The sequence below is a fragment of the Gambusia affinis genome, linkage group LG13, assembly GCF_019740435.1.
Source record: "Gambusia affinis linkage group LG13, SWU_Gaff_1.0, whole genome shotgun sequence".
Classification (NCBI taxonomy): domain Eukaryota; kingdom Metazoa; phylum Chordata; class Actinopteri; order Cyprinodontiformes; family Poeciliidae; genus Gambusia; species Gambusia affinis.
In genome coordinates this window covers 2360530-2385708 of record NC_057880.1, presented here as the reverse complement: position 1 = coordinate 2385708, position 25179 = coordinate 2360530, and the positions used below count along the sequence as shown (strand labels likewise).

The 25179-nt window shown below is 38.2% G+C and overlaps 2 protein-coding genes across 2 annotated transcripts; one reads left to right on the top strand and one right to left on the bottom strand.

The window, feature by feature from the left end:
* Positions 1–734: 734 nt before the first annotated feature.
* LOC122842718 (gap junction alpha-5 protein-like) lies at positions 735–12117 on the top strand. The gene is given in 9 exon segments (XM_044136845.1): positions 735–1087; positions 3809–3940; positions 5335–5499; positions 6209–6298; positions 6300–6440; positions 6443–6511; positions 7459–7524; positions 7605–7753; positions 8643–12117. Coding segments are annotated over 8 exon segments (1215 nt in total). The 5' UTR covers positions 735–1087; positions 3809–3871; the 3' UTR covers positions 9109–12117.
* A 9236-nt stretch (positions 12118–21353) lies between these two features.
* Positions 21354–23514, bottom strand: LOC122842717 (cytochrome c). The gene is made up of 3 exons (XM_044136844.1): positions 23368–23514; positions 21974–22150; positions 21354–21869 (listed from the first exon to the last, which is right to left on the bottom strand). The coding sequence occupies exons 2-3, from the start codon at positions 22140–22142 to the stop codon at positions 21724–21726; spliced, it is 315 nt and encodes a 104-aa protein (XP_043992779.1). The 5' UTR covers positions 22143–22150; positions 23368–23514; the 3' UTR covers positions 21354–21723.
* Positions 23515–25179: the final 1665 nt, after the last annotated feature.

Genomic DNA, 25179 nt, shown 5'->3' with positions numbered 1-25179 from the left:
TGGTTCTCCCATTCATGGCCATCATCATCTTCAACACGGGTGTCTAAGTTACTTACCAAGACAGATGAGTTCAGCTTTTCCTTCAATCGCTGCAAGAATAGTAAATGGCTTGGATTTGTAAAGCGCTATGTGAAGTCCGGAAGATGCTGCAGAACTTCACTCGACATTCAGTCATTCACATATTCACACGCCGATGGTGGCAAGCTACTGGACTGAGCCATAGACACCACTGGGTCCCTCTGACACCAGGTATAGCTGGTGGAAGCTACAGCAGAAGCTGCTATACCAGGTATAGCAGAAGCTGGTTGCCCACCCCTAACACTGTAACCACCATGACCCATAGAAGGAAGGAATCCTTCTGATCTGGATCGTATAGATTGTAAGCAACTAAAAGAGTTGCTCCTTAAATTCAGCAATGTCAAATTTAGTGCTGAACTTGGGTGGTTAATGAGAAATCTGTCAGTAGCTGTTATTTAAGGCAGTAAAGGGCAACCGGAGACATATAGAGAAGAACACATGAAGGAATGCAGGACGGAGACCTTCAGCTATTGTGTCCTCGTACAATACGCGACTTCCTTCAGATGCCAGAAGCCACAAACAAACATACATTAATTTTGAATAGCAGGCAGCGAGGCACCAGGCCCACTTCCTCTGGAGATGTGGATAAGAAAGAGAAGCAGAGAGGGAAGGAGGAGGGGGGGAGAGGCGTGCATAAATCACAGCCTCCCTCACATTTAGCTTCACTCCAGATCTCTGGATCCAAACAGCAGCTGGTTGATCTCCGTTTCCTCAACTCTCCTAGTTCATCCATCTTTGAGTCGATCTCCGTTAGTTTTTTTTCTGAGATTGAAGTTATCGGCCTGGGCTGAGGCAAACTACAGACAACAGAAAGGCACTGTGGCTTGTGTCAGATACAAACTGTGTTCAGCAAATCCCTTCGGATCACCTGTGAAGTAGGGCATCAAGTGCCTTGTTCAAGGGCACTTCAGCAACACCTACCGCAGAGGAAAGAGGCGTCCGTCGCTTTACCGTCATTAAACCTTTTGTGAGTTTGCGTCAAACTACCAACATCTACATTTAAAATCAGGTAAAATGTCTTCACCGCTCTTAAGCACCCAGTAGTCCAGAACTTTCTGAATTTGAAAACCAAAACGTCCTCAACCCTCTTGTTGAGGGTGGAATACAGACAATTCTGAATTTTCCAGGCACTTTGATTGTTAACATAGTCACAATCAAGTGATAATGTTGCAATCAGGTGACTATGTTAACTTCAGTTGTTGTAAAAATGTCGTATGAAATATGTTTTTAAAAAAATTGATTCAATATTTAACGCCTTGAAATTGAGCTTTTTTTTTTTATTAAAAAAAAGAAAGTAGTTATGTTAAAAAGCTCATTTATTTCAGCAATGCAATTCTCAAAGGAAAACACACTATGTAGTTTATTTACTGAAGTTTTCAAGCCTTTCTCAATTAATTATGATGTTTTTCAGTCTAAATAAAAATGTGACATTAAGAGTAGAATATTATCTTAGACCAATAAAAAGGATTAATATTTGTGTGGTTAATGAAACGTAAGTTAAAAAACCTTCTTGGAAATTTTAACTTATTTTAACTCAAAAAGTGTCTTTAATTAGAGAAACATGCCTCATTGGAGCACATATTTTAACTTATTGAATACTGGTAAGTGATTTATTATATATGTTCAAATAATTCAATTATTTGTCAGTTTGAAGTGATTTCAAGTCTTAATCACATTTTATTGCATATTAGCAGACAGAAAAGTCATAGGTATGGATGTGTGTGTGTATGTGGGTGTGCGTGTGCGTGTGCGTGTGTGTGTGTGCGTGCTACAGGATGCAGGACAATACCAAGGGCTGGTAATGAACGCACACATATACTGACACACAAAGGTCAAGCAAAAGTCTATACCAGGAAGCAATATTGTTATTAATGATGCTGGGAGCACTTGTGAAAGACATGAACACCCACACACGCACACACACACACACACACACACACACACACACACACGCCAACATGCCAACTGTTTAAAGCTCTTATGGGTTCAGAAAAACAGGAAAGGAAGAGCATTAAAGTGGGTAAAAATGTGAAGTTCTGATTCATCTTTGGTTTCTTCCAGGAATCATTTAAACATACATTCTTCAGTAAATTCCAAGTTAAATGTTCTTTTTCCCTTCAGGAGTTAGAACCGTTTTTCCAATGAAATCACAGCAACTAAATTGTAAATTGTAATAAAAAGCGCTAATAAAAGTAATCGATGAAAAGAGTCCATTCAGAGAGAGATACAGAAAGCACAGTCAGATCATGTCACTGAGGTCATCTGTGGCGCTTCATAAAATTATAATTACATTTGAAACAAATCGGCATGTCTGCTGAGAAATTTTAAGATGTTGTTTCTTTTATGGAATTAAATCCAGCCAGAGGAGATGAAAAGATTCTTTACTCAACTGTGTCTGCAACTGGTTCCTTAAAACCTGAGAAAACAGGGTTTGTGAAGTTTTCTAGTTTTGTGTCTTCATTTCTGTTTCTCCAAATAAACTACTTTTCTATGGCCAATTTCATTAAATTTGTAAAGAGATTAATACAATGCTTTACAGATACATATAGTCAGCTAACTAGTTAAATAAATAAATATATAAAAGCAAATGGAAAATTAGACATAAGGTGGGCAAAAATGTTATTTTCACTGTATGACCTTCTTTTCCAAGATGATAAAAATAAAAATAATGCAAGTCATAAAAATAATTGACATTTTTATGACCAAGAATTCACCTAAACAGCTACCTGAGATTTCTTTAAGATCTAAAATCTTTTTCAAGAGGAACAAGCATCAACATTTACATTCAACCAGAGAAATAGATGCAATCAGCTTTAGGTCATAAAATAATAAAACAACATAACTACCAAAAGTGATGGCAGTTAAAAGTCTCAGTTTTTTAACAGTGTCTCACAGTCACTTTCTGCCAATTTAGGCTCTTGCTGAAAGTCATTCCAATACATAAAGAATATGTTAAAAATACGTTTGTATGACGCTTAAACATATAAATAGTTCATATATTTATATATAAATAGCTTGTATATTTAAGCAACTTGTATTCATTTGTTTCTTCCAGTACAACTTAATGGGTTTTACAATCGTTTATGCAGGATCTAAGTTGTAAACTGCAAAGTTTGCTTAATAAAGAGAAGAAATACATGCAGATCCTTTTAATTTAAAGAACAGAACACAAGAGGGCAGTGATACAGTGAAGTGTGTGTATGTGTGTGTGCGTGTGTGTGTGTGTGGGTGTGCGTGTGTGCGTGTGTGTGGGTGTGTGTGTGTCCAATTTTCCTTCCCCAGAGGCAGACAGAGAGGGAGTGTGGGAACTGGAATGAGTCTAAACTAAGACTGGGCACAGACATTTTTATAAATGGGGTCAGGGCGATGGAGTCAATAGGGTTAAGATAATAGAAGAACACACACATATACACACTCACACACAACACAACATGAGTGCAATCTATACTTTTTCAGTGCCACTGTTTAATTTTAGAATTATGTATGAAGGTTGCAGGAGACAGTAAGATCTTCTATATGACCTTTAATGCATCACGTTTGTTGCTCTCTGTATACATTATTATGTTTGACTAAAAAGGAAAATCTGCAACATAACTAAAATCACAGCCTTGTCTGAAGGAATGAAAGCTGAGACAATAGTTTGGGGTACCTTGACTCCCCATGTAACCCACCTGAACATTTTAAAACTGCTGTTTGTTCTCTCTTACTATCGATCATCTTGCATCTGCAGGTCAGCAGCTCAGCGGTCATCAGAAGGGTGAATTAAAAGCTCCAAGCCCAGCTTGAGTCAGTCATGGCAGACTGGAGCCTTTTGGGAAACTTCCTGGAGGACGTACAGGAGCACTCCACCTCTGTTGGCAAGGTATGACACGTCCAAGCCCAAAAAGACACGCTGTGTCCATCCACATGGAGCAGGACAACACCGACTACTGATAAACATTTATACCCTCAGAATAGAACACGTTTCTCTGGATTGTCCTGTTTATGTCCTGATCTGAAGTTTATGTCTGGGCAGATGAGATAATGTTAATACTGTTTAGTTTGTTTTACTGTGCAAAAATATGGAAATCATTCATTCTTGAAGGGAAACACATGAGCTTGTATTACCCAACATCTGTGTTGTAGAATATGATAGTGATGCACAAGATTGTGTTTTCATCGAGTTACGCTTAGTTTTTTTTAAGTAGAAAACAAAATGAGAACATTTGCTTAAATAGGTGTCATGGGGCAAATATTAGTATTGTAGTCCAGACCAACTAATTTGAAAACAAGCTGAGATCAGACAAAACCAACAGCAAGACAATACAAAGACTTTGAGGCCCAGTCTGGAAAACAATTACATTTTATGTGTTCTGGTCTTTCGTCCACATGAACACTGTACAGAAAAAACAGAATTTTAGGGTTCAGCACATTCTAGTCTGTGACAAATAAAGCGCTAATATATGCACATATTTGCCTTGATGCAATTCCCACACAACTGAAACCTCCAGGCGCCAAGTTTAATTCCTAACAGGAAGTTCAGGTTGTTTTACAGGGCTTTGTTTCACTGGCATAGGTTTTAACTTTGTGCTACACTGCCCCCTAGGGGTTCGGCATAATTCGGATTAAAGCAGGCGTCGGCTCTCAACAAAGCACAGGCACTGAACCTGTTCTAGAATGACAGTTCTTTCTGTGGAAACATGCTGTTGTATAAACAGAAAAGCAACCATATGCACTGAAATATTTGTTTTCCGGGGCACAAGTGGCAGCATTAAACTCTTCAAAGTAAAATGACTTTATTGGTTGCACTTGAATACGACCAGGAGTTTTATTCTAAACTGAAGAGGAAGCAAAACTTGCAGCTGTGATTTTCTTGAGAAAATTAGAAAACTCATAAGTCAAGAATTTGACTACCACATCAATAGCATAAATCAGTAGATAAATGTTAGATTGTTTCAGTACTTTGCGGCTGATAGAAGTTTTAAACCTCTACAATATTAACACTAGTTCATCTGTGAAAAGGAAGATGATGCTACTTGAATTTCTATTCTCACATCTAACAACATTCTTGCTAGCATGTGTGTGCTAATAAAATAAATTGTTGCAACTTGGCTAAAATTACTGTTAATGAGTTACTGTGCCACACCCTTCAGCTACAACACTTCACATACTGCAGACAAAGATAGCAATTAACATTTCTACCTGTTGTATTTGCCATGTTGTTTTGGCTTCCATGCATTTTCATATGGATTCTGCTTGTTGATTCTCGCTCCTCAGGTGTGGCTGACCATCCTGTTTATCTTCCGTATCCTGGTGCTCGGGACGGCAGCCGAGTCATCATGGGGCGATGAGCAGGAAGACTTCAACTGTGACTCGGTGCAGCCGGGCTGCGAGAACGTCTGTTATGACCGAGCATTTCCTATAGCACACATACGATACTGGGTAATAACCTGAACACACTGAATCAAAATTTGCTTTTACACCAATTAATATTAGAACTCTCACACATCCTAACCCACGTTCAGAAGCTGATTTGAAATCTAAGACAAATTATCTATAATTATCCGTTCAAAGGGTCTGGACCCTCGACTATTGAGAAATGGTGTTGCCTCTGAAGTTTTGGCTATCGATTTTACCCAGTCGATGAAGTTTGCCTGTGACGTGTAATGCGCCAGTTTGACTGTATGAAGCTTACAGGAAATTGCCTGTGCCATAAACAACCATCCTCCACTGCAAAGAGAGAAGAGCCAAGTCGAACGAAGAAGCTTTTTATATTAATTCAATATTTGGAAAGTGGCCAACATGTTCACTTCCTCACCTGTCATTGCTAAAACTAAAGGCAGACATCAACATTCACAACTCTTTCTGTTGGCTGATTGGCCCAGTTAAAATTCTTACAGAATTTGAGAATGTGAGAAATCCCAGACTGTGCTAAAAGTCAGATTTGAATCATGCTGGACTGCATAAGAAGGTAATGGCCAGGCTAGTTTGACGCCATAAATTCACGGTGTGTTAAAAAGCTTGAACTTTAAAGATGTTTTCACATTTGTGACATTACAAGTACAAATATGTGTATGTGTGCACGACAAATGCAAAACTATGCAGAAATACTCCCGCTGTGCTTTGGGACTCATGGCTGTTGTCTTGTCAGGTGCTGCAAATTGTGTTTGTTTCAACACCGAGTCTAATCTACATGGGCCACGCCATGCACACGGTTCGCAGGGAGGAGAAGAGAAGGAGCACGGAGGAGGAAGAGGATGCGGGTGGAGGAGGGAAAGAGGAAGACAAAGGAGGAGGTGAAGGAGGAGGAGGTGGAAGAAACAAGCAGGGAAGGAGTGCTGAGAAGAATGAAAGAAAGGAAAAATATGAAGGTTCATCTACAGGTCGAGTTCGGCTGAGGGGGGCACTGCTGAAGACATACATACTGAGTATTCTGATCCGTACCATCCTGGAGGTAAGATTTACTGATTATACTTTTAGTCTGGTAGACATCCGAAATCACTCCACACAACTTTATACGTCCTCATTACCTTTTTAATGCATCTTTGATTTCTGAAAGCTTTTCTTTAGACTTTGGCTGCTTTTTAAAATATGCACCAATTCTCTATGCTACTTGATCATGACTGCATGTTAAAAATCTTGAGCAAAAAAAAACATGTTTGATAAGCACTAGAAAATCAACGCCCATTGACTAAGCTTCAGGACCCACTCTTCTCATGCCTGACTCCAAAAACATCTAAAAGAGGCAGCAGCTCAGGGACAGAGTTCTCTAGAACAAAAGAATTCTCTTGTGAAGGACTGTGGCTCTGGATAGTGCTTCACATGACCTGAACTGCCTTCAGGTCATCTGCATTGGTGGGTGTAATGTCTCTCATTTTCCTCTTGACACTACTCTATGTTGATCATTTCACTTTCTGAAAGGACTGGCAAGAAATATTGCGATTTAGATTTTAGACAATATTTTTTAACCCTTTCTGCACTGATGGATAACAAGGGCACACTGACGGTGGGTCCGTCGGGTTCTAGAGGTTAAACCAGGGGTGGGCAATCCTGGTCCTGGAGGGCCGGTGTCCTGCAACTTTTAGATCTATCTCTACGTCAACACACCTGAGTCAAATAATGAGGTCATTAGCAGAACTCTGGAGAACCTGACTGCACTTGGGAGGAGATTCAGCTGTTGGATTCAGGTGTATTGGACCAGGGAGACTCTAAGAGTTGCAGGACACCGGCCCTACAGGACCAGGATTGCCCACCCCTGGGTTAAACTGTCAAAAAGTGTTTTTTTTATTATTATTATTTCAAAAGCAGCCAATGTTTAAAGAAAGTTCAAGCTGGAATCAAAGTTTCGAAAATGTTTTACTTCATTGGAAACAAAGCTTGAGTGTGTTTTTTTCTGTCTAGGTAGTGTTTTTGTGTCTACAGTACTTTCTCTATGGCATCTTCCTCCATCCTCTGTATGTTTGCAAGGTAAAAACAGAAATAACCAAAATCATCTCATGAAGTCATATCCTCAAATCCTGACTTGAGGTTATTTTCTTTTCCCCGAGGCGTTGCCGTGTCCACATCCAGTCAACTGTTATGTCTCCAGACCCACTGAGAAAAATGTCTTCATTGTGTTCATGTTGGCCGTTTCGGTCGTCTCCCTGGTGCTCAGCGTGGTGGAGCTGCATCACCTGGCATGGAGACACTGCTGCAGGTAGTGTAGTGGATATCTGAGGCAAACAGTCCTTTTGTTGGTCTGCATCTCTAAGCAACGCTCTAAAAAGGACATTCCCTAGCATGACATTTCCTTTAATCTTAGCTTTGCGCACATGTGCTCTATGTGTGTGCGTGTGTGTGTACACGAGGATGGAAATAGCTACGGAGGAAAACACAGAATTATTTATTCTCAACAGGACTGTAGAACTGGGTTGATGTGCTCTATCTTCCTGGTTTTTGTGAGAACTCCAGCAGCAGCATTCTGGATCAGCTCCTGCTGTTTGAGTGATTATTTTAGGCAGACCTTTTAAGACGCTGTTGCAGTAATCAATGTGACTAAAGAAAAACTCATGGATGTGTTTTTCTAGATCTGACTGAGACATTAGTCCTCTAATCCTGAAGATGTTCTTCAGATGATAGAAGGCCGGCTTTGTAACTGTCTTTGTGTGGCTCTGAATGTTCAGGTCTGAGTCAACCACTACATCCAGATTTTGGGGCTGATTGGTGGTTTTAGCTGTAACAGGTGAAACTGTGCATTGACAATTGGTTCCTCTGTAGGTCCAAATATAATAACTTCAGTTTTGTTTCTGTTCATCTGGAGAAGTTTTGGCACATCCACATCGGATAAAGCCTGGCATTGAGTATACAGACAGCTTCTGACTGTAAAAACATAGTTTCAGTTCATAATGTTACAGTATCAAAATAACATTTCTACTTTTAACTCAGGACAGCTGCTTTGAAGACTATTCAAGGCCATGTTGCACCCCAAGATAGTTTGGGTTAAATCATAGTCTTATACTTTATTGGTTTGTGTTTATTGTCAACAGGAAATCAAAGCAGGAAGGAGTTTTCATTTGAAACTAACTCCTTTAAAATTTCTACTGCAGGAAGTTCTTCTCCTCAAAGAGTGTCAAGTCTGCAAACACCTCCATGGTCCGACAGATCTCCATGTCTCCACCTCGACCGTCAACCCCACCTCCTGATTTCAGTCAGTGTGTGACTGGCTCCTCGCACTTCCTCCCGCTCCCCTTCCCTAACAACGGACTGGCCTCTCAGCAAAACTCTGAGAACATGGTGACGGAGAAGAACAAGAGGGCCGCTGCGGTCGAGGAGGCAAACTTTCTCCACATGAATTACTATTCAACCAAATGGGAGAACTGTGGAGACGGCCAGATTCAAGACGGAGTGTACCTGAGTACTGACAGTAACAGCTACAGTCCTGAGAGCAAAGACATGATGTGCCTCCAGATCCAGAGCAATGGAACAGATGGGCTGCTGCTGAAGGACAAGCGAAGATTCAGCAAAACCAGTGGAACAAGCAGCCGAACAAGAGCGGGCGATCTCTCAGTTTAGAAATCAAAGCAGAGATAGACTCCAGCTACAGTATCCTTTCAACAGGATTCATAACTCTTGACTTTTTTCTCACCCTCTTGTGATTCCATTGACTTTACAATTGGGGATGTTGGATTAGGAAAATAAATGCTTAGTGGAAACGCAGCAATTTCAAAAAACTTTAGCTTTTTCATGAAACGTCTCTGTGCTAGGATGACATGGTTTTTCAGTTGTATCAAAATGTATCTCTTTCGCTAAACTATAATGATAATTCTATCTTTGCATCATATAAGTTGCGTGATCAACAACCGGATGTTACTACTGTCAGAAAAGACAAAGACTATGACGACCGGAAGTGGTAGGAGGATGGTTGTTTTTTTAATGACTTATCGCGTGAACAAACTTATTCACATGTTGCATTTCCTATTTAACTAAAACACAATTGAGAAATGCCACTGCTACAGTTAACTACAGTGATGATGTGTTGATGTGTCACATTCACATTTATGTGAATGTGACACATCAACAGAGCTGCTGGATTCGATGAGAATCTTTGAAAACTGTCCTGGTCACTGATTCACTGAAATAACTTTGTCTTCAGACAGTAGCTACTTTTCCATAATAAATGGGTCCAAAGCTTTGTCTATTTGCTAATGTAAAAAAAATACAATTTCAGGGTTTTTATTAAATTAGAAATGAAGGGGTGTGCTGTGGTGGCGAAGGGGATAGCACAACCCACATTTGGAGGCCTTCAGTCCTCAACGCAGCCGTCGCGGGTTCGATTCCTGGACCCGACTGACATTTGCCGCGTGTCTACTGCCCCCTTTCCTGTCAGCCTACTGTCATATAAGGGACACTAGACCCCACAAAAGAAAAAAGAAAAAAGAAAAAATTAGAAATGAAATAAAAATCACATTAAGCCTGTTCACATGATAAGTCATTAAAAATCATAGCAGCAATGGATGGAAACAATTACATGAGATATATCCATGTTTGCTGCGACGGACTGGCGACCTGTCCAGGGTGTACCCCGCCTCTCGCCCGGAACGCAGCTGGAGATAGGCACCAGCAACCGACCCCATTTAGGGAAGAAGGGTGTAAGAAAATGGATGGATGGATGGTATGCGCCAACTAGGTATGCGGCATTTTGAGGAAAGTGTAGTCGGCGATTTTACAGAAGAGCTATGGATTCAACACTTTGGAATGACACGATTTTGCAATGCTGTGAGAGCTCTGGTGGAGCCAGCTGCTCATTGTATGTAAAATAAAAGACAAGCCATCATTCTCCTACCACTTCCTGTCATCTTCTTCGTCATTTTAGCCAGTAATAACATCCAGCTGTTGATCACACAAGTCATGTGATATAAAAAAAGTGTTTTTTAATTGCAGTTTCACAAAGTACCTCTATTTCATGAGAGCCAAAATAAACCCCTCATTCTAGCGCAAAACCTTTTATCAAGAAACAGCAGATTTTGAGAAATAAGTGCATTTCCTCCAATGTATTTTTTTGTATTTTTCAAGTTGCACTTTTCTATGGTTAAAGGAAACACACCTGTTGTTAGCCTCTCAAACCATTTCTGTAGTTCTTTTTAGATGAGGTGCTGTGAAGTTATTAGTAGGTCCCTTACCTGTTGCACAAAATGTAATATAAGCATTAGATTGTTGGTCACATAAACACATTAATAGTGTGGGAGAAGCTAACAGCTAGCCACACATGTACCATCTGTTACACTTGGTTCTGTTTTCTTTTTATATTTTGAAATAGTAATAATAGTATTGTTATTTGTTACTACAGATCACTTGGAAATTATAAGTCTGTTCTAGATATGTCGAGAACGGAGTCAATCATTAGATTTTGTATCAGTTGTACTACAACATAGTTTGGTATTAAAAACAAACAAAAACTAAAAACAGTCTTTGCTCTATGCTTCACTTCATACAGAGGGTTTGGACCCTCAGCTGTTGAGAAGTGATTGCTTGTTGGAGGTGTGGAAATGTTAAATAACTGTATCTGATTTTACCCCATCACTATCGCTTGGCCGTGACGTATGTAATGCACCAATTCAAAATTGCTCACCAGGAATTGGGTGTGATGTAAACAACCGTCCCTCTCTGCAAAGAGAGAAGTGCCAAGCTGAATCTTTGCTAGCAATAAAAAATCTTACATTGTCAATTTGTTAAAACTTTAATTACATAATACTTGAAAACATTCCCCACACAAAGTTAATGACTTTGTTCAATTAGATACAAGGTCAGCTGGTGTATACACTATTCAGCTGGACAAAACAGAACCAAACTTAACAATGGTCTGTTGAGAAGTTGCTAGTATATTGTTGCATCATGCTGTGAACACTTTCAGTTTGACTCCATTTAAGTTTAAATGTAAAAGTTATCTAAAAACAGGCAGTGTTTGTTCAATTAGCAGTTAGCTTCCACCACTCAGAGCATTTAGTTATTTCCAACATGCTCACTGTGTTGTAACATCTTTTGACCATATGGGAATATTGCTGAAAATAACTGTTTAACTATTATAGACTGTACCTGAGCCAGTTGGTTTTGTGACAATGTAAAGACCTAAAAATGTATATAGAGTCCAGGAGAGCCATTTATTTTCCTTGGTCCTGTGGATGAAGGCAGATATTAGCTTCTGCCGTAACGCTAAATTGGTTTCCATTGTGAGTATTAAGATATATTTGGCATTTAAAATATTAAAATAGGCAGTTCTAACTGTATTTATGGGGTTTCTGAAATGTTCAAGGATTTGAGTAATTCATGGGTGGTTGTAGTCTCTAACATCCACGAATACTGGGTGACCACTGTATGCTGTATTTATGATGATATGGTGTCAATGTATGTCACAGAATCAAAGATGTTTGCACTATTGTTTTCTTATTTTCGGCACATCAGTTAGCAGCTTTTATATATCTTCTATAAATTTTAAACCATCTGTCAGAGTCTCTTCTGTCAAATGTTTTTATTTAACATCCTTATTGGAAATATTCTCAAATAAAAATATACTCTCACGCTGTTTATCTGATATCAGTCCTTTTGCAGCATCTTTACTTTTACGTATTTATGTGGAATGATGAGACAAAAATGAATGGAACTTTACTGATCGCAGAAGAAAAAAGAACATGAGTATCAGACAGACAACCAGACAGTAAACTGTGAGAATGAAATTTGAAGAAGTGTACTCTGGGGTTAAAAACAAATCTTCCCAAGCTGGTTCCCATGACCAGTGTCCAGAACGGGAATGTGGCTGATGGGAGAAATTCCATTAAGCTCGTCTTAATTTAGCAAAGGTTTGGGAACGATGAAAATATTGGTTCTCTTTTTCTTTCTGTTTGAGTGTTTTTACTGTTATGGATGAAAATAATTTTCTGTGTATTTCATCTAAAAACAACAATAAATCACTTTTAGAATGTATTTTACCTTTATTTAACCAGCCAAGTCCAATTGAGATAAAAAAATAAAAAAAACATTTTTCAAGAAAGTCCTGGCCGAGAGGCAGCAAGGGTTATACAACCATTACAAGTAATTACACAAATTAATACAAATAAAGAGTCACATTTTAAGGAAGTCATCCCTGGTGCTCTCAGTCTGGACTTAAAAGTTTTTGATGAAATTTTGAGTCTTTTTGCAACATGTTCCGCGTTGTTGGACCACAATAGACAAAGGCCCCTTTTCCCCAATCCTTTGCAGGGAAACAATTCAAGATTGGATAAAATAATAAAAATATCTGTAGAGGAATTAAATTAGAAATACTTTTTTAAATGTTTGGCTTTATATCCAAAGAAAGAAAATTATGAAATCAACATTGAAGTTGAGTTTCATTGCCAGATTCAATTGATTACATTTCAGTTGATTTGGTCTTCCTAATGCTGTAGCTCTTGGTAATAAATAAAAACTGCTTTATTCAACTTTTTTAACAGCACTCTCAAGTGGCGTTTTTTACAATGACTGAATGAGTTCAGGGATAACCCACAATGAACACTTATAATTATCAAGTGTTTAATAACAGAATGTACAAATGAGAATTCAACTATCATTCATCAAGAAAAATCAAATGAATAGAATGAGGCTAATCAGAACCTGGGAGCAGAATTAGTCTTGGTTCTACATTTTAACAACCCAGTGAAATCAGTTGCAAAATTATTATAAAGACATTTCCAAAAGCTATTCAATCAAAAATGGTCCCAGAAAAACTGGGACCATTTTATGTTTAGTGGGTTACAGTAGATCTTTACAGATCAATAAGGCAGCTGCAGCTTATCCACAATACTGCTGCCAGAGTCCTGACCAACACCAGCAAAACTGATCACATTCCACCAGTTCCTGAATCACTGCTCTAGCTCCTTTTATTCCTATTAAGGAATAGGTTGTTAATAAACCTATTAAACCTAAATAATGTTGTTTTACAGGACGGACGGTGAGTTCAGTTTATTTGTATTTATTTGTATTTAATTTCCAATAATCTTTCTTTTTAGATCATGGACTGAACAGTGTATTTCTATCAACAATTGGCTTCTTTTTTGCTGCTCTTCCTTAATGGTAAAGGTTTGTACAGTGCACTGCTAATAATTCTGTTGACAGATTTTCCCACTTGAGCTGAACTCTGAGATGTTCAAAGCTTGGGATAGTGTTTCACAGACTAAACTTATCCTCTTTATGATGCCGTTTGTTCCCAAGCAAACCTCTCAGACAGAACACTTGAATTTATTCTGAGCTTAAATTCAATATAACTACTTATTCACTAGCAATAGGTGACTTCTGAAGGCAATTGGTTGCAGAATTGTATTGGTAGAAAATTGACAAAGCTACTAAATGTAAGGTTTGGCTGATTGATGTAAATCCATCCATCCATCCATTTTCTTACACTCCAGTGGGGTATGGAGGGGGGTGTCTCTCTCCAGCTAACGTTCCAGGTGAGAAGTGGGATAAACAGGTTGCCAGTCTGTTGCAGGGCAACACAGAGACAGACAGGACAAACAACCATTCACACACACACACACACACACACACACACACACACACCTAGGGAGAATTGAGAGACCAATTAACCTGACAGTCATGTTTTTGGACTGTGGAAGGAAGCCGGAGAACCCGGAGAGAACCCACCATGCACAGGGAGAACATACAAATCCAAGACCGTCTTGCTGCAAGGCAACAGTGCTACCAACTGCGCCACTGTGCAGCTGATTGATGTAAATGTAAAATAAAAATCAACAAGTTTTAAGAGCAGTAATTCTTTGGCCAACACCGCCCTCTGGTGGCTTTAATGTTAATAAATCAGACCAGAGTATTCCCCCCACCCTCCCAAATACTTGATTTTCTTATAACAAAGATGGGTGAAGTAGCCAAACATTTTACTTTAGTAAGAGTAGCTCTAACTAATTTTTTTTTTTATTATTAAAGTAAACGAAAAAAAAAAACAAAAACATCCAAAAAAATTATTTGAGTAACATTTAAAAAGGTATTTGGTAAAAATGGGTACTTAGCTACTGAGAAACTGATCCTAACATCTGATTTAATATGAACAATGTCAGAGTTTTGCAAATAGTTATTTCATGAATAAGTTTGTCTCAGGAAGCAGGGTGAGGTGGACCATCCTGTTCTTGGAGAAACCAGTTTCATCCAGTTCAGAGAAACCCCTCTACTCCTTATTTTTAAGTTTCTGTTTTATGACTGGCCCCCTCCCCAACTTCAATAAAACCAGCCTGCTGCAGTGGGACGAGTTGGAGCAGGTTATGTGTAACCCTGAAAGCTTGCTTGGACAACCAAACTTGGGCATGTTGTTTGGAATGTCCTCCATTTTTAAACTATTCCCTGTTCAGTTGGCTGGTTGATTTGAGATTATTCTCTTAAAATCCCTCACTAGACTCATGAACTGCAACAATCTTCTTTTGAAGGCCTCAGAAAGCTCTTTTGATCTCAACATGGGATTTAGTCTCACTTCAGCAGTAGCTGCGGTTCTATTAGCTGTGTTCCATTAAGCATAACATTGAGTAAATTAGAATTATGAAAATAAATTTGCTTAACCAAAACATGTCAATCAAAAAGAAGAAAAAGAAAAAGATAAGATAAGATGTTTATTCTCAAAGATGAGGTGGTTTTTAAGCCATATCAAAATTGGTATTTTTCACATAACTTTTTTTTTTTATCTCTCCAGTTTGCATACAGCAGCAATGTGCTTATTTGTGGGCTCAACAAAAGTTGTGTCATTGTAAAGTGTTGAATCCATGGCTCTTCTCTAAAATCTACAACTACAATTTTCTCAAAATGCTGCATACATAATCACTCCCAACTATAAGGAGCTTGACAGCCTCACACCTGAATAAACTGTCAAAGTCTCCTATGATGATTGATATTAGTACTATGACAATTGAGAAATTGTTTTTTTGTTGTTGTTGTTGTTGTTGTTGTTTTGCATTAGCAGAATATGGTGAAGCTGAATAGAGCAGTGGTATTGATCTTGATTGTTTCAGATAAAGTCAAAGTAAAAAGCGGTCTTATGTTAAAATTTTGTAGCTTTTAAGTTCTACACCTTTGTTTGATTTAATCAGTTTTTGGTGGGAGTAAGTGATGAGTTGTCCTAGTTATTTTTCAAGTTGTAATATCTTATATATATATATATATTTTTTACAGTAATAAAAAGGTATTCTCTTCTGTTTCTATTGTTCCTTCATATTTTAGTTTCACAGCATTACCAAAATTGATAACCAGTATTCATATGTAAACTTTTTTTTTCATTTCAGTATAGATGAAAAATCACTTTGACACTTGAGAAAACACTTACTGTGTTGGTGTCGTCTTTTTCAGCCATGTTTTTCTTCTCTCTTTCCCATGTTTACACTCTCACCTGTTTGACATCCATATTCTCACAGCATGTTGCAGCTCATGTGTCATCTATATTTATATCCTAAACATACCTTGTTTACTGCTGCCTCCATGTTCCCCGGTTAAGTCACTACAGTTACACACAAATGAGATAATTTATTAAAGGAAACTCTTAGGATCTGTACATCTAAGTTTGAGTTTCCAGTCGGGGCTCACATGAAACGTAACTACAGACTCACGTTTTCTATTGTCATATGTGTTAAAATGACGTTGAGCCTATAAACGTCTGTTATTGCGCCTCAAAGCAAGTGATTTGCACTTTTGTCCTTCAGCACAAAATGTGTGTTGTGACAAAGCTTTTATTTTGAAACTTGATCCAGTGGGGATCAGAAATTCCCAGCATTGCTGTGACACAGCTGATCCTTCTCTGTGAACGGGTTTCCAAGTCAGACAGTTTGGGTTGATGCAAGATAGTCAAAGCAATTATCTAAACTGTTTAATCCAGACTCTTTTAAAAGCCAGGTAATAAATTTAGCTGCTGTTTACCGTGAGTAATTTGCTGTTGTGTGGGCTGAGTTAACCTGTTCTGGTTAATCTGACTGGTGACATAGTTTTTTCAATCTTTAACAGACACTTTTAGGTACCGTCAGCATGGAATTTTATAACCTTTCCCTGCTCTTTCTCCCTCTTTTGAAAATAAGAGGAACTGAATAAAATACTACTGAACTCATTGCATAACACAAGCAGAATCTGAATCTGAACTAATTTTATTTAATTACAGTTTCAACAACAGTTTGGCCGACTGTACACTGATGTGTAAAGGTACCATAACTAAGTTAGGCCATCTTAAGAGATTAGCAGGTTCTCAGCTGACTTTACCAAGGTGTCAGACCTTAATGAGCTTCATACGGTTAAAGATTATTCAGAGCTGGTGGAAGGAAAAGCCAGTTGAGTCAAATCTCAAAAGCAGCAGGTGCTTCCTGGCACCATTCAGGAACCTCTGCCTCTTCTGACTGCAATTTCAGAATCTGACAGATGGACACTGTTTTTAATCTTTTCAGTCAAGAATTTCACAAACAAATAAGATATTGTCGAAACAAAAAAATATCAGATACGTCATAATTTTTTTACTCATTTATTAACCAGGTTTCTGCATGTTTATTAACATTGCACTTTACATTTATCATTTGTCTACAGACTAATCACGTTTAACAAAAGAAACACATTCAACAATCACACCTTCAACTACCAAATAATTTGGAAATTTAAACTTGTAAATGAATATTGAAATAATTCTTATCCAGACTGATTCTAAAATCAAACATTGTATTTATTGTGTCAAAAATTAATTTCTTTTTTTTAAATGTAACAACATTTTATTAGTTCTATAAGAATTATCAAAACCTAAAGAAAGAGATTTCATGGTCTAGTTCTGAGGATTAGACCTAAAGTTGAGCAGCTTTCTGTTATTGGAGCAGAATTAAGGTTAGGGTCTTAAACAAACACGTAAAATGCCTTACAAAAGAATTCATAACCCTTGAACTCCATTTTGTGTCATTATGACCAAAAATATTGAAGTATTTAATTAAGTAAAATTAAGTATTTTATTATTTAATTATGTGATTGACCAACCCAAAGCAGTGCAAAACTTTGAAGTGAAAGGAAAATGATACAGTTTTTTTCCAAATGTATTTTAAATAAAACTGAAAAGTTTAGCAGGATTTTCTATTTAGCTTATTCCTGTTGATAAAGCAGGAGCAAAAAAGATGGTCAAGGTTAATGTGAAGTTAGCTAAGTCTCAAGCTGTAAAAGACTTGAGACTGAGATGGAGGTTCACCTTCCAGCAGAACAACACCCTCATGCCAGAGCTACAAAGGAGAAGTTCACTTAAAAACATTTTTATGACTCGAATGGTCTAGTCAAAGTCCAGACATGGATCCAAATGAGAATCTGTGGCAAAACCTGAATACTAATGCTGATAGATGCTCTCTATACAATCTGACAGAGTTTAAGCCATCTTGAAAAGAACACAGGCCAAATTTCCATCTCTAGGTGAGAAAGGCTGGAACATTATTGAGTCCAGAGTGGGAGGGAGAGTACCCACCTCTCAGACTTCTTGTTGTAATGAGTAATATATTCCATTGTTTTGGTCTATAAAATAAAAATACATCACTAACACATTTAGGTTTATGTTTGGAAAAAAAATATATATCTTAAAACAAAAATAAAACCTAAGAGTCTTGTTGATGCAGGATCATTTGCTTCTGATTCTGAATCTGACAAAAAAAATTGTTGTCTAAGAATAGTAACCCCATTTTTAATCTTGGAAAACAAAACCCATGCATGACACGTTACAACATTTTCATGCAATCTTTCACCTTCAAAGACTTTTTGTCTCGTAACAGCTGAGGGGAAGTGGCCTCATGTAAAAAAAAAAAAAACACCCTGCTTCTCTAGTTTCTGTTTTCTTTACACAACAGTCAGTGTTGCAAAAGGCCTTTTGTTGTGCAGTACCTATAGTTGCCTTTAGATGTCACTAGAAACAATAAATACCTCCACAATTTCCCTGTTTATTTCATCATCAGGTTACAGACATCAGGTTAATTAATTATATTCACTAAACACATAGATTCCCACCTGAACACATAACGCTGGATTCAAATCATTATCAGGCTTTATTGATCTTTTTTACATATAAAGTTCAGAGTTTACAGCCTAACAGCAGCAGCCTTTGAATGCTCCTTTGCTGCTGATCATGGCTTTTCTTTAAAGACATTCTTGTCACGCTGCTGCTATTAGCTGAGGTTTGGTGGAAGAGAGGTGACACTGATCCCAGCCAGAGCTGCTTACAGCTGGCTCATTTCCCACACATCCAAGAAGAGCAGTGAAGGATCAAGTAACACAGACAGTAACTAAGCAGGTGTGGCACTCAGATTGTCCAGATCCATAAGTAGTGATTACAACACCTTAGAATAGGTAGCGTGTGTCCAAATCCAAAGATTACGCTGATGAGATTCTGTCTGAAGAAAAATATTCCTAAGAAATCAGGACGGTTTAAGTGCCCTGGATTGATCAAAAAAGAAGATAGTTCTATGGAAGAAAAGAATCTGAGATGAACTAGAATCTAGTTTAGTTAGAAAAGCTGGTTAATTAGGATGGATATAACAATGAATCCACCTAGCTCCAAGTCCATAAATAAAAATGTAATTTTACTAACTTCTTTCAACATTGAGGGTCACCGTAACCATTACAGTTTTTACCTACAAATACAAACGAATGTGAGGGCAGCTCCATTGCCCTGCAGATGGTTGCTTGCATCTTAGCACATTGCCATGTTGCCACCACAAACTTCAGTATGCGTTACTAGATTTTAGGCACTGCATCAAGAACATTTCCAAAATTTTGCTGAATCCATCCATGATGAGCACAGAATTGTGAAGTGGAAGTAAAATGATACAAGGTTCTCAAACATTCTGTGGTGTTTTGTGTCACCTGAATCATGAGGAGCCACATTGCTGAAGTTACAACTGCAAGTCCTTCAGGGTACGACTCTGACGACATCGTTCTAGAGACTCACATTTTCAATGTCCCCCATTCTTCTTTGCAACATAGTTTAAGCTCAGTTAGAGCAGACAAAGAGGATTTACAAACACCAATTTTCAAGTATTGCCACACATTCTCAATTAGACTGTCAGTCAATTCCTCCATCATCCCTCTCATATCCAGACTTTGGGTCCACAGGGCAATAGGTCAATGAGAGAAGCCCAGACATTCCTCCTGTAGTGACATCCTCCAACGTCCACTGTGTTTTCCACCTGATATGTCCCATCTGATTAATTATCAGATGGGACATGTAATCCCTCCAGTCTTCCCCAGGGTCTCACCTAGTGCGACATACCAAGAAAACCTCCAAGGGAAGAGATGCTTGAACCACCTCGACCAACCTCATTTGATGCAGAGAAGAACGCTGCTCTCTACTTTGAGCTTCAACTGGATAACAGAACTCCTTTCCGTATTTAAGGCTGCAGATCTAAGCCAAACTACAGAAGAAATTCATTTCAGATGCTTGAATTTTGGATATCATTCTTTTGGTTATGATCCATATCTCAAAACCATAGCCGAGGGTCAGAACATAGACAGTCCAGTAAATCACAAGCTTTGCTTCTTGACTCAACTCTTTGCTCAGCACAACTGTCTGGAGCATTGCCTGAAATTCTGCAGTTGAAGCCATAAATAATGAGATTTGGAAAAAAAAAAAAACAAACAAAAAAAAAAAAAACTAGATGAGTATCTAATAAAATGTCCCAAATATAATTTAAGCTTCTTCTAGTTTTCTTTTATAAACATTATATTGTCAAAAGTATTTGCTCTGCCTTTACACTCATGTCAACTTAAGTGGTATCCTCTTGTCAATCCAAAGACTTTAAGAACTTTTCAGAATCTGCTTCAAAGGTTTAGAAGTGTAATTGTGTCAGTTTTGTACCATTCCTCCAGAATCACATTTGTCATTTTAGACACTGATTATTTACCAAATGGCCTGACACTCCCGATTCAACCCTGAGATCCCGAAGTTAGTCAATTTCTTCAAAACCAAACTCAATCCTAAGAGATTGTGTCCAATTCATGAAAAACAGTCTGGCTCCCTAATCCCCTGTGCACCAGATTCAGACAACACAATCCAGTCATGCAGGTGTTGTTCTCCTGAGCTCAGTGATTTCAATTGATGAATCAATGAATGTTTCCATAAAACAAAGTGCTACTTCGTGCCCCTTTATAACATAAAGTGATAAAGTGAAAAAATGTTTAAGACGTATGGATACTCCTACAAGATTTAGCTAAGTGAAGTGAGGTTAGAAAGAAAACAGGAAACAAGTCTTTTTTTTCTTTTTTCTGCTTCTGAAGTTTTTTTATTTTGACCTTTCAACCTTTCTGTCCAAAACCAAACACAGCTACAAAATCCTTGTCTTTAGAGCACCAAATACAGTAAAATAAATTAAACCGACACCCTTGCAGTCTGTGAAATCAGGTGAATAAAATCCGTCGATCCAGATGGTGCCTTTGGTAGTTTTTCTGAAAACAGAAGTTCTGGTAACAAAGTTAGGCATGGTGACTGTTTGCCAGCTGATTTCACACTCATAGTTGGTAGTTTTTACAAGGCCGCAATAAGATATTAAACAGTCACAAATCTTAGCTGTGAAGAGGCAGATAACAAACGTGAGACCCTTTGCATGATTCATCTCTTTGACGTACATCAAATCTGATGCCAGGCAGGAGTTAAAACAAGAGCTCAGAGAGGAGGGGCTCTTCAGTTGTAACAAAACACAAAAAGAAGGTATTGTCTGAGTTCAGCATGTGGAAATTTAAGAGTGCTCATATCAGGTGAAAGCTTCACTCAGAAACTCCACTCCACACCAAATTGCCACCAGATGTCCCAATATTTCTCCAATTTATTATTGTTAACCGATATTTGCTGACTTTTATCATTTACAATAGTAAAAATGAATCGTTGTCATGGAGAACAGAATGAATGACAGGTCAGGCCACCTATCATGGCAAGTAACATTTAAATGAGATTAGCATTTATTAGGACAGATCCACAAATAATAAGTGCTGCAGTGTTACGTTTGGTCACCTGTACAATCTCCTGGAACCGTTCTTCGCCCAAGATGTACGAAATAAATACACCTTCTGTACAAATGACTAAACATAAAACCAGATACTGAACACATATGGAGCTGAAAATAACCTAAACGAGTACGTTAAATATTCTCATCTTTGTTTTGTCTCTCTTTAACATTTTCACGATGTGGATGACTTGAGGTAAGCGACGAGGTCCTGGCGCTCTCCCTTCTTCTTGATGCCAGCAAAGATCATTTTGGTGCCAGGGATGTACTTCTTGGGGTTCTCCAGGTACTCCATGAGGGTGTCTTCACCCCAGACAATACCTGGCAGAATAAAAAAAAAAAAAAAAAAGCAAAGGAAAAAAAGAAAAGGTAAATTAAATTTCTTACTTTCTATTTACAATCTTGACCCAGAAATTGTCACTGACCTTTGCTTTTGTTAGCATCTGTGTAGGAGTAGCCCTCCGCCTGTCCAGTCTTGCGTCCGAAAAGACCGTGCAGGTTGGGGCCCACCTTGTGCTTGCCCCCCGCCTCCACGGTGTGGCACTGAGCACACTTCTGGACGAAAACCTTCTTTCCTTTCTCAACGTCACCCATGATGAGCTCTGGAAATGGGAAAGCAAAATGAAAGGTGAATTTCAGGGTCACTGATGTGTATAAGCAAACATAAGCGCCAATAATACCAGCGCAGACGCCGGGCACTTCTGTCCTTTTTCTCTAGAACTTAGAAGGTTACTTAAGGTGACACCGTGTTCCTCATCCCTAACAGGTGTGGCCTCCATAATGTAACACCTGCATCTGGCTGATGTAAATTCTAGAAAACCCGACAGGCGGATATGGCACTACAAAGCTGTTCGCTTCTTTCCATAAGAAGCAAAATACAGTTGCCAGGTTTGAGAGGTAATTAAGGTCAGTCTTAATAGAATAAAGTCAGACGGGGACAGCTTTGGTGTTTAGGTTCATGAGGAAAGAAGCCAACACTAATGAACTTAGCTAAAGGTGTTTTAATAATAGGTGCTTCTGTGGCCTCTAGTGTTTTGTCAGGTAAGTAAAGCAGATTAGCTAACACGATATAAGCCTGATGGCTGTGTCTTTACTTTGGTCAAATAAGGTTAATTTAAACTTAAACCCTACTTTCTTCTTTCTTTAAGAGGTTTAGAGTTCAATTCCCCCCCAAAACATCTTAAAGCCTGATAATTAGGTGTCAGAGTCACTTTAAGGGATTACATTTTCTTTTACACAATCACAACTTAATTATTAGTTAACTACAATATAATGTCAAGCTGAAGTAAAACGTGTTACCTTGACTACAGCAATTTGTTGCTTTCTAAAAACATAGAATGTAACATAAATTTATCTCCAACAGAAGGCACATGTGTTTAAGTCTAAAAGCAACTAAATGAGCAAATTCGACCAACTCTAATCGCTGCTGTTCCGGACCGGCCTGCCTCTAGGTTAGGCGCGTGAACATTTCCTATAAAGGCAGTCAAGGATGCTTCAATGTCGCTGTTCAAGCAGAACTCCGACAAAGCAGTTTCTTTTGAGAAATTTTCATGAGGCCCGGGTGGCTTCTACGTAAATATAAAACGTTAACATAACCGCCAAAATGCCCGCATTGCACCTTATAAAAGCCTCGCGTTACTTAACCGTTACATAGTACGCAAAGAGAGCAAGTGAGCTATTCACCAACATGCAAGCTAACGGTAACGGCACACCATGTCCTTAAACTCGCCCAGTTCCCTTCCGAGCCTTATTCTTAGAAAACTATATCGGCGTCTACCCATTTCGGATATAGTAATTCAATAGAAGGCATAAAAATTACCTTTCGGCTAAAACGTGCCGGTAAAAAAATCTCTCGGAACAGAAGAGAAGAGACCCGAATCTGTTAGCAGAGCAGCGCTTTCTGGCGAACGTGAGAAGGTCACACTGCTTTAAGGCACCGGCTTTTTACGTCAATGCGCAATCACGTCACGTGCTAAGGATTTACGCCACGCTCACGCTACATTCAAGGACTACTAGGAATTTTAAAGTTTATCAAACCATACCTCCATGTCTTCACAAGTTTTTATCATGTAAAATACTATTTTAAATGAACAAATGTCTAGCTATAGAAAAACTATGCTGATTTTTTGTACTAAGTTGGAAATAAACGTAATATATTTCACTCAAAAACAAATGGATGGAATGATTGAAAACACGTGGATAAATCGCGTTCCGACAGACAATTAAGGCGTCTGGATCGTCACCATCTGAAGCTGGATGTCCTCAAATGACTAAAAACAGCTTAAATTGTTAGACTTGTACACGCTGTAGAGAAATACCGAGGTGCCTACATACGTTAAGATAAACTAAGGTAAACATCGAAATCAAATTGATATTGAGATCGTATTAGAAACTTATTGAGGTTCATTTTTGTGCTGGCAGAACCAGTTTGAGGATTAATCCTTTGGATCAAAGGTTCACAGACTTACCTTGGTAAATACTTAAGTTTAGACCAACTTATTGACATTTTAAAGTAGCAAAATATTTTATTATTTGTTATGTTGTTTCACAAGGAAGAGAACGAAGCACTGCATACACATATTGGCACTGAAGGTTAGTCTGAATTTTGTGGTTTTGCTTTGTTTTCAAGTTTTATTAAAATTTTATTTTATTCTGTGTAAAGTTCCAAAATGACACATTTATAAAATGCTTCAGAAGTCACCTGGAGTCCAAATTCCAAGAGAAAATTTGTACACTCATTTTGATGCCACTTACTATTATTTTATACCTTTCTTTTTCATTTTGGATTCCTACACAAACGATTCAATCCCTTCTACCAGTGTTTCTTTATTTGATTTTAGGAAGTTTCGTAAATTATGTAGAGAAACTGAAAAATACTCAGATTTCATGCACATTTTAATATGTTCTTACAATTCTGAGAAATGTTGTATCAGCCTTTCTCCCTGTGATGGATTGGCAACCTGTCCAGGGTGACCCCACCTCTCTGGAGATGGGCACCAGCACACCTGGCAGCCCCACTAAAGATGTGTAGGACAGTGGATGGAAAACCTCTCTCCAATTTTTTGCTTCTTACCTCTCTTTGTACTGAAAACTTACAAAATATGACATGTTCTAATAGTTTTGAATAAACTCCTGCAAGTGAACTTTTGATATATGATTTCAAAATTTACATTTCCTTAACATATTGTTAAAAAAAACTAACTTGAATAGCTTAGTACAAAACATCCCTTGGCAGGCGATTCCACTTCATCCACCAAAAAGTTGAGTACAACATGACCAAAACTATGATGGTAAGGAATGATCAGAACATGATCCTTCTAAGACTGGCCGCTACTGGAGATCCATGATGAGTCTTTGGCGATGCTTGGATGATATGAGTTACAACATTTATTTTACCTTGGAAATAAAAAACTGAAGTAAATTTAGCAGTTTTTGAAAGAGTTCAGTTCGGTTTGCCCCTTTGCTATTTTTTGTTCCTTCCTGCTACTTCATATCCATGAACAAACCATTTCTTGTCTCATGTGCCTGCCATTTTATCCAGATTTTGTTCTCATGTTTTAGAGTCATTTAATTTGCTGTGTTGGCTAATTTAATGAGCTGTGAAGAAAAATATTGGTTTAACAAATGCCTA